The sequence below is a fragment of the Eubalaena glacialis genome, chromosome 14 (genome assembly GCF_028564815.1).
Source record: "Eubalaena glacialis isolate mEubGla1 chromosome 14, mEubGla1.1.hap2.+ XY, whole genome shotgun sequence".
Classification (NCBI taxonomy): domain Eukaryota; kingdom Metazoa; phylum Chordata; class Mammalia; order Artiodactyla; family Balaenidae; genus Eubalaena; species Eubalaena glacialis.
The window spans coordinates 64,675,476-64,687,689 of record NC_083729.1 but is presented as its reverse complement, the minus strand read 5'-3'; the positions used below and the strand labels follow the sequence as shown (position 1 = coordinate 64,687,689).

At 40.4% G+C, this 12,214-nt stretch overlaps 1 protein-coding gene across 5 annotated transcripts in view; it reads right to left on the bottom strand.

The window, feature by feature from the left end:
- The window catches only part of TET3 (tet methylcytosine dioxygenase 3), a 108,398-nt gene that overhangs the window by 23,614 nt on the left and 72,570 nt on the right, over positions 1–12,214 (bottom strand). For all 5 annotated transcript variants that reach the window (XM_061168642.1, XM_061168641.1, XM_061168643.1 and 2 more), the window contains one exon: positions 4,451–4,541. In XM_061168642.1, the coding sequence (XP_061024625.1) occupies positions 4,451–4,541 (91 nt within the window). The remainder of the gene's footprint in view (positions 1–4,450; positions 4,542–12,214) is intronic.

Below are 12,214 nucleotides of genomic sequence, written 5' to 3'. Positions count from 1 at the left end.
ACACAGACTAGGGCTTTCTGACCAAGACCTTCCCCACCGTCCCATCCTTGTGAGAAATGCTTCCTGTAGTGAACTTCATATTTGAGAGCAAATAAAAGGGCCAAGCACTGTCTGATCAGTTAGAATTTTTTTTTTTTTTTTTAATTTTTAACCAGAACTGTCTCTGTGTTTAAAGACAACCAACCAACTCTGGATTTAGTTCTTTTTTCTTAAATGTCTTACTTTCTGGCCTATCATTAAAAGGCTAGGATATAGGTGAACTCCTAGACCCTAAACTAAGTCTGGAAGGGTAGGCTGAAACCTTATTCTAAAGGGTAACTTGATCGTCTTAGCCAGTGATTCTCAAAGGTGGTGCTGGGACCAGCATCCCCTGGAAACTTGGGAGGAATGCAGACTCTTGGGTCCCATCCCAGACCTGCTGGGTCAGAAACCTTGGGGTGGGGCCCAGCGATCTGTGCTTTCACAAGTCCTCCAGAGACCTGAAGCATGCTCAAGCTTGATAACCGCTGATCTAAAGTTGTGATTCTTCAGTGTTACCTCTATCACACATTAATGAGACCAGTTCCCCCCAAACGCAGAGGATTTGCTGGCATGGTGTTGGTGCTTCCATTCCTAGAATGAATATTTAATGAACTCCTAGGCTGCAGAGAATCCCCTTTCCAGTTAGAGGACATGTGGCCCTGTGCAGCAGGCCATTCTCAGATATGGGTTTGAACACCTGACTCCAATTATCTATGACAACAAGGACCTGGGTACCCAGGAGGTATGGAACCCATTAACAAATCTGATAATATTTTAGGACTTGCTTTCAACCTCCTCCTTTCACAGTCTTTCCCAGATAAACTAAAAGAACCAACATCCCCTGGATTTCAGTTTTCTTCCCTCCTTGCCTTGGCCAACTCCTGGCAGTGGAGCGGTCCTGCAGAGAAAGGGTTGGGCGGGAAGTCTAGAGAAAGAGACAGCCTGGATCATTCACAAACTAGACCCCCTCCCAGGTGATTTTCAGCAATCATTCATTCCCCTCATGTTCCAGAAGGAGCTTAAAAAGATGTCTATGTGATAAAAATAACAGGTGATGAAATCAGAGTAAAGGGGGAAACAGACAGACATGATGTTGTTATGCAAAATGCAAACGGTGGGATCTTGTGCGTATTTTTAAGAGATGAGCCTAGAACATTTCATCACATGAGAAATCAAGGAAGCTAATGAAGACTCCTTAGGGTCATGTCAAAAGGACTCAGAAGTGAACCTGAACAGGCTCCCACGGGCCAAAGATGAGAAATTACGTTCCTCCTAATGAGGATACACAAATCTGGCTCTAAGCTTACTAGCAGCCAACATAAAGATGGAAACACAATCTGTTCCATGATTTACAAGGCCCTTAAGATAAAAATAAACCAGTTGCTGAGGGAAAACACAAGTATTCCTGGTCTTGAGAGGAATTCCTCCCTTGGATCAGTTTCTGAAGAATCTACACTTGGCTGTTATTTTTAAAGCAATGACAAAAAAAAAAAAAAAAGGACAAATCTCAACTTTATCATTATCTCTTAATCCTTGTTTCAAAACATACTCTTCCATAACTAAAAGTTATTGAGAGAGCTGTCTAGAAATCTTGCAAAATTGTTACCAAAAAACAAACACACATAAAAACTGTCCCAGATCAAACTTGTACATTTGACTCCCCTGCAGCCCTCAACCTGTAAACAATAGTGTCAAGATTCCTCACAAAAATCGCTGGCCAAAAAGAATGCTCAACATCATTAATCATTAGAGAAATGCAAACCAAAACTACAATGAGGTATCACCTCACACTAGTCAGAATGGCCATCATCAAAAAATCTACAAACCATAAATGCTGGAGAGGGTGTGGAGAAAAGGGAACCCTCTTGCACTGTTGGTGGGAATGTAAATTGATACAGCCACTATGGAGAACAGTATGGAGGTTCCTTAAAAAACTAAAAATAGAACTAGCATATGACCAAGAAATCCCACTACTGGGCATATACCCTGAGAAAACCATAAGCCAAAGAGTCATGTATCACAATGTTCATTGCAGCACTATTTACAATAGCAAGGACATGGAAGCAACCTAAGTCTCCATCCACAGATGAATGGATAAAGAAGATGTGGCACATATATACCATGGAATATTACTCAGCCATAAAAAGAAACGAAATTGAGTTATTTGTAGTGAGGTGGATGGACCTAGAGTCTGTCATACAGAGTGAAGTAAGTCAGAAAGAGAAAAACAAATACCGTATGCTAACACATATATGGAATCTAAAAAAAAAAAAAAAAGGTAATGAAGAACCTGGGGGCAGGATGGGAATAAAGACGCAGACCCACTAGAGAATGGACTTGAGGACACAGGGAGGGGGAAGGGTAAGCCGGGACAAAGTGAGAGAGTGGCATGGACATATATACACTACCAAATGTAAAATCGATAGCTAGTGGGAAGCAGCCGCATAGCACAGGGAGATCAGCTCGGTGCTTTGTGACCACCTAGAGGAGTGGGATAGGGAGGGTGGGAGGGAGGGAGACGCAAGAGGGAAGAGATATGGGGATATATGTATATGTATAGCTGATTCACTTCGTTATAAAGCAGAAACTAACACACCATTGTAAAGCAATTAATACTCCAATAAAGATGTTAAAAAACAAAATCGCTGGCCAAAACAATGCCCACTCCAACCTCGAAGCTGCAACACATACACATGTGGGCACATGCAGGCGTGCATGAATAACCCACACACTGTTTTAAATGTTTCATTCTCACCAACAGTGTACTAGGGTTCCCTTTTCTCTACATCCTTGCCAACATTTGTTATTTGTAGACTTTTTGATGATTCTTATGGACTCAGAGGTGCTCTTTCAATCAGTCTTGAATTTACAGATTGGGTCTTGGATCAAATGCTTTTCTGATGGGCTACTATGAATATAAATGTTTCCAGATGGTACACGATAATTAAGAGTGTTTACAGCAGATCACTGTGCTCCATCCATCTTACCTTTTATGCATTCGGGGATATCACTACAGTTATTTAGTTCAAAATCATGTTCCCTGCTATATTAATGACAGTATTAGTTACCCTGGTCAGACAAAATCTGGTCCCCAAATTTGTAGAAATTCTAAGCTACAATTCTCAGCCCCCAGCCTTCCACACATCTGTATGTCTATGTATATGTATGAGCAAACATGTTTATGTCTTACATAATTTACGCCTTTACTATTAAAATACTAATGTTTGTTAAAAAAATGCAGTCAGTAAATGCAGATATGATGTAGACACCCTGTATGTAACATTTACTAGTAAGCACTAAGTGCTTTCCAGACATCAATTCAGTTTATCTTCATAACTCTCCTCCAATGTATGTACTTTTATTTTCTCCATTTTGCAGATAAGAAAACCGAGTCACAGAGAAGTAAAGCAACTTACCAAAGAACTCATCAGTCACAGAGAAGTAAAGCAACTTACCAAAGAACTCATCAGTCACAGAGAAGTAAAGCAACTTACCAAAGAACTCATCAGTAAGTGGAAGGGCCAGGACTGGACCTTAGTCTAGCTCCAGTGTCCATATGCTCTCAATCACCAAGCTATTTTTACCTCTCTACACACTGGAACTCACAGTATTTAATATCTACTGTGGACACGTACATAGATTTTAAAGTTTCTATCTGTACAAAACTGCTTAAAAAAGCAAAACAGAGCTGTTAAGTAAAAGCCCTATAGTCTTGAGTTCGAATTGGAAGTGTATATAAACTCAGTGTATGTATTTAATCACTAAGCAATAGCAAAAATAAAAAACCTACACATACATCTTGGCTCTTTCTACTGAAATGGCCTAGAAAATGAGCACCCCCAGCACCCAGAGTCTGTTTTCTAAATACTTCTTCCCCCAATAACAATACGAGAAATCAAGAACTCCTAGGATCATGTCAAAAGGACTTAGGAGACAATGTGAATAGGTGCCCACTGGCCAAAGACAAGGCATACATTTCTCCTATTGGTGGTACAAAACACCACCTAGGAAGTAGTTTTGAAAGAAAGAAACAATCTGATTCTGATCAAGCCTTTAGATCTAACCAATTTACACAAAACAGGGCAGAAAAACCTGTTAAACAATACCACAGGAAAGGTAGCAGCAAACTTCAGACCATGGGAAACTCTACAGAACATACAACCATTTAACCCCATTTCTTTAATAAAAAATATTTCAAGAAAGAGTGAGATAAAAGGGGGTTATGGGGATCTGTAAAGGGCAGACCTATAGACAGAAAGAAACCCAGGGCACTGGGGGTGAAAATCCCACATTCAACTTTTCAGTCTGTGTATCAGGGATTCCTTTCTGTAGGCTGTCTAGTATAAGGCAATGAAAACGAGAGGTGCTTAAAATCCATATTCTATTAACAACTTGCCCATTTCTTCTTGGACATCTGTATATCACTCACCGCTCCTCCATGAGTTCCCGGATGGAGGCTACCGTGGGGCCAGATCCCAGATGAGTATAATACGGACCTTCATCTTTCTCCACTATTTGTTCTGCAGAAATACAGAGTAAACATTATTTGGAGACATCAATTCATCAATATTAATTTAGGAAGGCAAACCATCAATAGGAAAATTAATAGCATAGTACAAAACAGGAAGTTCAATGGCTTATAAACATGTGGAAATATGTTCACCCCCATTAGAAATCAGGAAATACAAATTAAAATCACAATGAAACACCATTGCACACAGACCAAATTGGCAAAAATTTAAAAATCTGATAAAACTATGCATTATCAAGACTGAGGCCTAACCACTCTGGAATTTAGTTTATCATTATACATAATCTAGACCAGAGGTTGGCAAACCACCCCACTCCTAGGTACAGACCCAAACAAGCTGGAAACAAGGACTCAAACAACACCTGTATGCAGTGTTCATTGCAGCATTATTACAAGAGCCAAAAGGTGAAAACAACACAAGTGTCCATCAACAGATGAACAAAATGTGGTATATCCATACAGCAGAATATTATTCGACCATAAAAAGGATTTATTCTGATATGTGCTATAACATGGATGAACCTGGAAAATGTTAGGCTAAGTGAAATAAGCCAGACACAAGAGGACAAATATTGTATGATTCCACTTATAGGATATATCTAGAATAGGTAAATTCATAGAGGTAAAAATTAGATTAGAGGTTACCAACAGCTGGGAGGAGTGGGGAATGGGGACTTATAGAGTTTCTGTTTAGTGTTGAAACAGTTTTAGAAATAGATAGTGGTGATGGTTGCACAATATTGTGAATGTAATTAATGCCACTAAACTATACACTAAATAATGGTTAAAATGGCAAATTTTATATTATGTATGTTTTACCACAATTAAAAAAAGAGAAAGGAATGAAGTACTGATACATGCTACAATGTGGACGAAACTTCAAAAACATTACAATAAGTGAAAAAGTCAGACACAAAATATCACATATATCGCATGATTCCATTCATATGAAATAATCCAGGATAGGTAAATCCATAGAAACAGAAAGCAGAATGACGGTTGCCAGAGGCTGGGAGGAGGGAGGAATGGAGAGTTACTACTTAATGGGTATAGGATTTTATTTTAGAATGATGAAAGTGTTTTGGAACTAGATAGAGGTGATTATTTCACAATATTGTGAATGTACTAAATGTCAGTGAATTGTACACTTTAAAATGATTAATTTAGGGGGGACCTTCAAGATGGCAGAGGAGTAAGACATGGAGATCACTTTCCTCCCGATAAATACATCAAAAATACATCTACATGTGGAACAATTCCTACAGAACACCTACTGAACGCTGGCAGAAGACCTCAGACTTCCCAAAAGGCAAGAAACTCCCCACGTACCTGGGTAGGGCAAAAGAAAAAAGAAAAAACATAGACAAGAATAGGGACGGGACGTGCACCTCTGGGAGGGAGCTGGGAAGGAGGAAAGGTTTCCACACACTAGGAAGCCCCTTCACTGGAGGAGACGGGGGTGGGCGGAGGGAAGCTTCGGAGCCACGGAAGAGAGCGCGGCCACAGGGGTGCAGAAGGCAAAGCGGAGAGATTCCCGCACAGAGGAGCGGTGCTGACCAACACTCACCAGCCTGAGAGGCTTGTCTGCTCACCCGCAGGGGCGGGCGGGGGTTGGGAGCTGAGGCTCGGGCTTTGGAGGTCAGATCCCAGGGAGAGGACTGAGGTTGGCTGTGTGAACACAGCCTGAAGGGGCCAAGTGTGCCACAGCTAGCTGGGAGGGAGTTGGGGAAAAGTCTGGACCTGCTGAAGAGGCAAGAGACCATTCTTTCGGGGAGCGCGAGGAGACAGCATTCCTCCCCAGTGTGCCCACAGAAAGGCAGAGCACCGCCTAAGCAAGCTCCAGAGATGGGCACGAGCCGTGGCTATCGGCTCGGACCCCAGAGACGGGCATGAAACACTAACACTGCTGCTGCCGCCACTAAGAATCCTGTGTGCAAGCACAGGTCACTATCCACACACCCCCGGGAGCCTGTGCAGTCCGCCACTGCCAGGATCCCGAGATACAGGGACAACTTCCCTGGGAGAACACACGGCGCGCCTCAGGCCGTTGCAATGTCACACCGGTCTCTGCCGCCGGAGGCTCGCCCTGCATTCTAATTATGACTACTGTACCCCTCCCTCCCCCCGACCTGAGTGAGCAAGAGTGCCCTAATCAGCCGCTGCTTTAACCCCCTCCTGTCTGGGCGGGAACAGATGCCTGAGGGTGATCTACACACAGAGGTGGGGCCAAAACCAAAGCTGAACCCCAGGAGCTGTACGAACAAAGGAGAGAAAGGGAAATCTCTCCGTGCAGCCCAAGGAGCAGCATATTAAATCCCCACAATCAACTTGATGAACCCTGCCTCTGTGGAATACTTGACTAGACAACGAATGTTCCCAAAATTGAGGCAGCGGACTTTGGGAGCAACAGTAGACTTGGGGTTTGCTGTTTGCAACTGATTTGTTTCTGATTTTTATATTTATTTTAGTTTAGTTTTTAGTGCTTGTTATCATTGGTGGATTTGTTTATTGGTTTGGTTGCTCTCTTCTTTTATTTTTATTATTTATTTTTTTCATTTTATTATTTTATTTATTTATTTTTCTTCCTTTTTTCTTCTTCCTTTTCTTCTGAGCATTGTGGCTGACAGGGTCTTGGTGCTCCAGCCAGGTGCTAGGCCTGAGCCGCCGAGGTGGGAGAGCCAAGTCCAGGACACTGGACCACCAGAGACCTCCCGGTCCCACGTAGTATCAATTGGTGAGAGCTCTCGCAGAGATCTCCGTCTCAACGCTAAGACCCAGCTCCACCCAACGGCCAGCAAGCTCCAGTGCTGGATGCCCCATGCCAAACAACTAGCAAGAGAGGAACACAACCCCACCCATTAGCAGAGAGGCTGCCTAAAATCATACTAAGGTCACAGACACCCCAAAACGCACCACCGGACACAGCCCTGCCCACCAGAAAGACAAGATCCAGCCCCACCCACCAGAACACAGGCACCAGTCCCCTCTACCAGGAAGCCTACATAAGCCACTGACCCAACCTCGCTCACTGGGGGCAGACACCAAAAACAACGGGAACTACAAACCTGCAGCCTGCGAAAAGGAGACCCCAAACACAGTAAGTTAAAAAAAAATGAGAAGACAGAGAAATATGCAGATCAAGGAGCAAGGTAAATACCCACCAGACCAAACAAATGAAGAGGAAATAGGCAGTCTACCTGAAAAAGAATTCAGAGTAATGATAGTAAAGATGATCCAAAATCTTGGAAATAGAATGGAGAAAATACAAGAAATGTTTAACAAGGACCTAGGAGAACTAAAAAGCAAACAAACAGTGATGAACAACACAATAAATGAAAATTTAAATTCTCTAGAAGGAATCAATAGCAGAATAACTGAGGCAGAAAACAGGTAAGTGACCTGGAAGATAAAATAGTGGAAATAACTACCGCAGAGCAGAATAAAGAAAAAAGAATTGAGGACCGTCTCAGAGACCTCTGCGACAACATTAAATGCACCAACATTCGAATGATAGGGGTCCCAGAAGAAGAAGAGACAAAGAAAGGGACTGAGAAAATATTTGAAGCGATTATAGTTGAAAACTTCCCTAGTATGGGAAAGGAAATAGTCAATCAAGTCCAAGAAGCACAGAGAGTCCCATACAGGATAAATCCAAGGAGAAACATGCCAAGACACATATTAATCAAACTAACAAATATTAAATACAAAGGAAAATATTAAAACCAGCAAAAATATTAAAAGCAACAAATAACATACAAGGGAATACCCATAAGGTTAACAGCTGATCTTTCAGCAGAAACTCTGCAAGCCAGAAGGGAGTGGCAGGACATATTTAAAGTGATAAAAGGGAAAAACCTACAACCAAGATTACTCTAGCCAGTAAGGATCTCATTCAGATTTGACAGAGAAATTAAAACCCTTACAGACAAGCAAAAGTTAAGAGAATTCAGCACCACCAAACCAGCTTTACAACAAACGCTAAAGGAACTTCTCTAGGCAGGAAACACAAGAGAAGGAAAAGACCTACAAAAACAAACCAAACCAATTAAGAAAATGGTAACAGGAACATATATATCAATAATTACCTTAAATGTAAATGGATTAAATGCTCCAACAAAAGACACAGACTGGCTGAATGGATACAAAAACAAGACCCATATATATGCTGTCTACAAGAGACCCACTTCAGACCTAGGGACACATACAGACTGAAAGTGAGGGGATGGAAAAAGATACTCCATGCAAATGAAAATCAAAAGAAAGCTGGAGTAGCAATTCTCATATCAGATAAAATAGACTTTAAAATAAAGACTATTACAAGAGACAAAGAAGGACACTATATAATGATCAAGGGATCGGTCCAAGAAGAAGATATTACAATTGTAAATATTTATGCACCGAACATAGGAGCACCTCAATACATAAGGCAAATGCTAACAGCCATAAAAGGGGAAATCGACAGTAACAATAATAGTAGGGGACTTTTAACACCCCACTTTCACCAATGGACAGATCATCCAAAATGCAAATGAATAAGGAAACACAAGCTTTAAATGACACATTAGACAAGATGCACTTATCTGATATTTATAGGACATTCCATCCAAAAACAACAGAATACACTTTCTTCTCAAGTGCTCATGGAACATTCTCCAGGACAGATCATACCTTGGGTCACAATCAAGCCTCAGTAAATTTAAGAAAATTGAAATTGTATCAAGTATCTTTTCCAACCACAACACTATGACAATAGATATCAATTACAGGAAAAAACTGTAAAAAATAAAAACACATGGAGGCTAAACAATACACTACTAAATAACCAAGAGATCACTGAAGAAATCAAAGAGGAAATCAAAGAATACCTAGAAAAAAGTGACAATAAAAACACGACGACCCAGAAAGAGAAAAATAAGTACCATATGCTAACACATATATATGGAATCTAAAAAAAAAAAAGGTTCTGAAGAACCCAGGGGCAGGACAGGAATAAAGATGCAGACCTACTAGAGAATGGACTTGAGGACACAGGGAGGGGGAAGGGTAAGCTGGGACGAAGTGAGAGAATGGCATGAACATATATACACTACCAAATGTAAAATAGCTAGCTAGTGGGAAGCAGCCGCATAGCACAGGGAGATCAGCTCGGTGCTTTGTGACCACCTAGAGGAGTGGGATAGGGAGGGTGGGAGGGAGGGAGACGCAAGAGGGAAGAGATATGGGGATACATGTATATGTATAGCCGATTCACTTTGTTATAAAGCAGAAACTAACACACCATTGTAAAGCAATTATACTCCAATAAAGATGTTAAAACAAAAAAAACACAAAACACGATGACCCAAAACCTATAGGATGCAGCAAAAGCAGTTCTAAGAGGGAGCTTTACAGCAATACAATCCTACCTCAAGAAACAAGAAAAATCTCAAATAAACAACCTAAACTTATCCCTAAAGCAATTAGAGAAAGAAGAACAAAAAAACCCCAAAGTTAGCAGAAGGAAAGAAATCATAAAGATCAGATCAGAAATAAACGAAAAAGAAATGAAGGAGACAAGAGCAAAGATCAATAAAACTAAAAGCTGGCTCTTGGAGAAGATAAACAAAATTGATAAACCATTAGCCAGACTCAACAAGAAAAAAAGGGAGAAGACTCAAATCAATAGAATTAGAAATGAAAAAGGAGAAGTAACAACTAACACTGTGGAAATACAAAGGATCATGAGAGATTACTACGAGCAACTATATATGCCAATAAAATGGACAACCTGGAAGAAATGGACAAATTCTTAGAAAAGAACAACCTTCCAAGACTGAACCAGGAAGAAATAGAAAATATAAACAGACCAATCACAAGCACATATTGAGACTGTGATTAAAAATCTTCCAACAAACAAAAGCCCAGGACCAGATGGCTTCACAGGTGAACTCTATCAAACATTTAGAGAAGAGCTAACATCTATCTTTCTCAAACTCTTCCAAAATACAGCAGAGGGAGGAACACTCCCAAACTCATTCTACGAGGCCACCATCACCCTGATACCAAAACCAGACAAAGATGTCACAAAGAAAGAAAACTACAGGCCAGTATCACTGATGAACATAGATGCAAAAATCCTCAACAGATTATAGCAAACAGAATCCAACAGCACATTAAAAGGATCATACACCATGATCAAGTGGGGTTTACCCCAGGAATGCAAGGATTCTTCAATATACACAAATCAATGTGATACACCATATTAACAAATTGAAGGAGAAAAACCATATGATCATCTCAATAGATGCAGAAAAAGCTTCTGACAAAATTCAACACCCATTTATGATATAAACCCTCCAGAAAGTAGGCATGGAGGGAACTTACCTCAACATAATAAAGGCCATATATGACAAACCCACAGCCAACATCGTTCTCAATGGTGAAAAACTGAAACCATTTCCACTAAGATCAGGAACAAGACAAGGTTGTCCACTCTCACCACTATTATTCAAAATAGTTTTGGAAGTGTTAGCCACAGCAAGCAAAGAAAAAGAAATAAAAGGAAACCAAATCGGAAAAGAAGAAGTAAAGCTGTCACATTTGCAGATGACATGACACTATACATAGAGAATCCTAAAGATGCTACCAGAAAACTACTAGAGCTCATCAATGAATTTGGTAAAGTAGCAGGATACAAAATGAATGCACAGAAATCTCTTGCATTCCTATACACTAATGATGAAAAATCTGAAAGAGAAATTAAGGAAACATTCCCATTTACCACTGTAACAAAAAGAATAAAATATCTAGGAATAAACCTACCTACGGAGACAAAAGACCTGTATACAGACAACTATAAGACACTGATGAAAGAAATTAAAGACGATACAAACAGATGGAGAGATATACCATGTTCTTCGATTGGAAGAATCAACATTGTGAAAATGACTATACTACACAAAGCAATCTACGGATTCAACGGAATCCCTACCAAACTACCAAGGGCATTTTTCACAGAACTAGAAGAAAAAGTTTCACAATTTGTATGGAAACACAAAAGACCCCGAATAGCCAAAGCAACCTGGAGAAAGAAAAACGGAGCTGGAGGAATCAGGCTCCCTGACCTCAGACTATACTACAAAGCTACAGTAATCAAGACAGTGTGATACTGGCACAAAAACAGAAATATAGATCAATGGAACAGGATAGAAAGCCCACAGATAAACCCATGCACATATGGTCACCTTATCTTTGATAAAGGAGGCAAGAATATACAATGGAGAAAAGACAGTCTCTTCAATAAGTGGTGCTGGGAAAACTGGACAGCTACATGTAAAAGAATAAAATTAGAACACTCCCTAACACCATACACAAAAATAAACTCAAAATGGGTTAAAGACATAAATGTAAGGCCACACACTATAAAACTCTTAGAGGAAAACATAGGCAGAACACTCCTTGACATAAATCACAGCAAGATCCCTTTTGACCCACCTCCTAGAGAACTGGAAATAAAAACAAAAATAAACAAATGGGACCTAATGAAACTTAAAAGCTTTTGCACAGCAAAGGAAACCATAAATAAGACAAAAAGACAGCCCTCAGAATGGGAGAAAATATTTGCAAACGAAGTGACTGACAAAGGATTAATCTCCAAAATATACAAGCAGCTCATGCAGCTCA